Source organism: Leptonychotes weddellii, chromosome 10, assembly GCF_054177405.1.
Source record: "Leptonychotes weddellii isolate Sample4059 chromosome 10, ASM5417740v2, whole genome shotgun sequence".
Taxonomy (NCBI): Eukaryota; Metazoa; Chordata; class Mammalia; order Carnivora; family Phocidae; genus Leptonychotes; species Leptonychotes weddellii.
In genome coordinates this window covers 44676720-44680914 of record NC_138378.1, presented here as the reverse complement: position 1 = coordinate 44680914, position 4195 = coordinate 44676720, and the positions used below count along the sequence as shown (strand labels likewise).

The 4195-nt window shown below is 44.0% G+C and overlaps 1 protein-coding gene across 2 annotated transcripts in view; it reads left to right on the top strand.

The window, feature by feature from the left end:
• Nucleotides 1–1542: 1542 nt before the first annotated feature.
• LOC102749113 (E3 SUMO-protein ligase RanBP2) overlaps nt 1543–4195 on the top strand; it is an 84451-nt gene continuing 81798 nt past the window's right edge. For both annotated transcript variants that reach the window (XM_006728939.3, XM_081833284.1), the window contains exon 1: nt 1543–1722. In XM_006728939.3, the coding sequence (XP_006729002.2) occupies nt 1651–1722 (72 nt within the window). In that variant the 5' untranslated portion in view covers nt 1543–1650. The remainder of the gene's footprint in view (nt 1723–4195) is intronic.

The following is a 4195-nucleotide window of genomic DNA, read 5'->3' as shown; positions in this document are numbered from 1 at the left end:
ATGAAGGGGCTGTGTAGGTGAGTGTAGAGTTCTCTGCCTTCATCCATGGTAGAACAATTGAGGAAGTCCCACTTATGTGAACACAAATTGTTAGTAGGTGTCATGTCTCACTTCATTTGTACTGCTTCGGGGGTCCTAGCCCAAAATGATTTTGTAGGAAAGAAAATTATTCTGTTGTACATTAATAGAATTTTGCTTGTTTTAAATTGCTCTCAAGAACAGAATGATTATAAAACAGAAGTGTTTTTTTCTTTTTAAAGAGATTTATTTGACAGAGAGAGACACAGTGAGAGAGGGAACACAAGCAAGGGGAGTGGGAAAGGGAGAGGGAGAAGCAGGCGCCCCAGAAGTGTTTTTTATAAAAAAGAACAGGTGTGGAGGATGTATCTGACCACAAAAATACAAAGAACTCTAAACCTCCTTTTCAAACTAAACTGTATAATTTCATAAATCAGATAATTTAATCAAAACAAAATACTGTTTTTAAAAATGGTAAATGTATTTTTTATTGTTGAAATATAATTTGAATTCAAAGAAGTATTTTCCAAACCTGATGTAAGTTCAAAAGTATCACCAATTTGACTTTGTTTTTATTTTTTAAAAGATTTTATGTATTTATTTGACAGAGAGAGAGAGATCACAAGTAGGCAGACAGGCAGGCAGGCAGAGGGAGAGGGAGAAGCAGGCTCCCTGCTGAGCACCGAGCCCAACGACGGGCTGGATCCCAGGACACTGGGATCATGACCCGAGCCGAAGGCAGATGCTTAACCGACTGAGCCACCCAGGCTTTGTTTTTAAATTATCAGAATATTTGACTTCTTTAATAAGTTGATTTATTTCTGTTCTGAGAAAGCCATTCAATAAAAGCAGTCTTGGGGTGCGGGTTGGGAGGAAGTAAATAATTTTGAAGATTTGGAAAATACAGATGACATGCTGACACGATTACTATAAACATTTTGGTATATACTGTTCTGCTATTGAAATATATATATATTTATATATATATATAAAAATCTGGGGGGCTCTTCAAATTTTACAATTATAATCGTCCAAAACCAGTACCTGTGGCCTACCTTTTAATTATGCACTTTTAATTTTCTCACATATTCTTTCAAAATACATGAATTTTAACATGTATGCTTCCGTATTCACACGTGTCCGACATATATTTAACCAACAGCCTCCAGAAAGGTGTTTTCCAATTTACACGCTCACCAAAATGGCCTGAGCTTTTCCCTTCCACAGCATCACGTAATTAAAATTAAGAAACGGCCCAAAGTTTTGAGAATCCATCCGGTAAAACATCGTCCCGCTGATCTAGTTACTAGCCCTTGGTCCGAGCGCGGTCTTGAACTTTCCCTTCCCGCGTCTCACAGCCGACTCTCTCACAGAAGATATCCGACCTGGCCTCTGCAGGACCACGCAGAGCCTAGGGCGGGGCTGGCCAGAGGGGCTACGAGCGGCGGGAGAGACGCCGACGTCGGCGTGGCGCACAGTGCTGATGCAACACGCACGCGGGGCGGGGCGGGCTGCTTGTCGGCCGGCGACGGCGCTGCGTCACGGGCTTTGCGGCGCTTTGCTCCTGGAGACGGCGACCGCTGTGGGCCTCGGCTTTGGCCTCCCGCGCCCTGGGAGTCAGGTCTCGGCGCGATGAGGCGCAGCAAGGCTGACGTGGAGCGGTATATCGCCTCGGTGCAGGGTTCCGTCCCGTCGCCCCGAGAGGTGAGCGGGTCCTGGAGAGCCGGGCGGCCTCCGCCCTGGCCCTGCCGCGGCCCCGCGCAGCGCCGGCGTCATGGCTTCTGGCGGCCGCCGCTCCCTGGCGCGTTGAGGCGCCGGCCGGCTCCCGCGGTCCGGTGGGCGGCGTGGCGCTCGCGAGCTCGGGGGCGGGGAGGGGGGGCAGGCCGCGGCGGGCTGCCGTTGGCGCCAGCTCTTCCTCTTTCTCCTGGCCTGCTCCTGACAGTCATTATTCGCGGGCCCATCCCGTCCCGGGCTTTCTCGGCTGCGTCGGCGCGGCCTCGTCACCGGGGCTCCGGAGCCTGCCATTTGCGGCGGGGTTTCTTCTCGTCTCCCGGACAGTTTACCGCTGCGGCGGAAGCGGCACCTTCCAGGCTTTGGAGGTCGATGGAACCCAGCGGGGGACTGACGCAGCTCCGGGGTGGGCTTTTACTGCGGTGACGGTGACGGGCAACCATCATAGGCATCCAGCGGACCGGTGCAGGGATAGCTACACTTAAAACTCCCTGACCGCGCAAATGACACTGGTAGACCCCCCTATTTTGAGGCATCTGTCGTGCGTTTATAAGGATTCTGCCCCTCCTCTTCACACTCCCACTCTCCCATTCCCAGCACTCTTAAGAGGCTTCTTTTATTTGCCTTTATTTTTTTAAAACGCAATCTTGGGTATTCTGAATTTCTTACAGGCCGTTGTTATTATGGCTTAAAATTTTTAATCTTTTTGACAACATGCTCAGCGTATTTTTTCTCTTTTAAGATAATGTAGCAGATATATTTTGGGTTTTTCAGAATTTTAGTGATTGGATGTGGCGGGTGAGGAAAAAGGCTAAGGGTGGTGTGCACAGGATCTTGAGTCAGTTTGCTTGGGAGTTGAATCACAGCACTGCCATTTATTTATAAGCTGTGTGATTTGAGGCAAGTTAAACTTAATAAGTTGGAGTAATGGTATTGGTAGGAGTATATAGGATGACTCATGGTAAACATTTAGGGCAATGCCTGGCACATAGTAAGCACTAAACGTTGATGTTAAAAGGACAGTCATTCAAGGTCTCTTCTGGGTAAGGGCCTATGAGAATAAAGATGTGTGAGGAAATGAAAAGAAACCCAGGGATTAACATGGTTATAATAGCTGCATAATTGTATCTTTAACAATATAGTAGGCATATGTCTTTGTAGGATTTTGGTAATGGGTCTGATTTAGTTTCTTTTAGGAATAACGGAGTAGGTTACAGCCGGTTCCAGCAGAGGAAAGGAATAGGTACCTACATACAGATTGTAATTTTAAACTGCTGGCATAGTCATAAACAACAAATGTGGTGCCAGAGTCTAAAACAGAACTTCATTAAGGGTTTCTGTACGCTGACATTGACATACTTTTTAAAAAGCCAAGTTTAGAGATTTCATGAGATTTTTAGTGGGGACCCTGGCTCCCAAAAGATTAATATCTTAATTCTGTAGACAGAATTTAGAATGTTCTTTGAACTACCTAACTTTTCCATCAAATAAAGGGGAGGGGTGGAGTCAGAATTTTAAGGACTGGTTATTAATGCTAACTCTGTTTTACATTTAAAGAGTATTATTTTAATCAGATGTTTTTCTTCAAACAGGAGAAATCATTTACTTTAGAAATTGGGGATTTCAATTAGCAAGTGAGTAACTTTGTAACAGGTGATGGTATTCTATAAATTTAGGTCTAAGTGAAAGGACAAAACAGTGCTTTGGATAGCATTGAAGGGAGAGGGTGGAAGAGGCAGAGACAGTGGCTTTTAAGAGTAGAAAGATTAGTATTTACTTGGCTCCCAGTTTGGTAAAGATCCGCCATGTGTGAACTGGCGATGCTTTCTGGGATGTCCCAGGTTCTGGAATGCAATGATGGGTCCATAGTCTTACCTTCCCAGGCTTCCATTATGCTTTCATTTGTTTGTCTCTTTTGTTTTGTCATTTTCTATTCCTTCAGGCCTGCTTTTGTCCTTTTTGAAAATATCACTTGTGTTTCTTCAATTTTTCTTTCTCTAGTTGGCTTCTGTTTAGTTTTCCTAGATTTCTCTTGAGTTGGTCTCCCAATCCGCACCCCTAATTCCTACTGCTCAGACACAACCGGACAGCTCTTAGTTGTTTGTTTACCATATACTTTAGACTTGTGAATAACATAGTACATACTTTTATTTCTCTCTCTCCTTTTCCACATTATAGATACTTTATAATCTGTCCTCCAGATCTCTGTCCACAGATCTTTCTCCCCCTCATTCTTCCAGTTTCATTGTTGTAATTTTTGGTTAAACGAATAGTTTGTGTTTATATAATTATGATAAGGTACATATTTTTGCATTTGAGCCACCTTTATTGCATAGTTCTATTTTTCCTGAAGTTAATAGTTTATTTTTTTGGTTTGTTGAGTTATCTAGGATGTATTACTAATTCTTTTTTTTTTTTTTACATCACAACATTGTTTATTATGTGA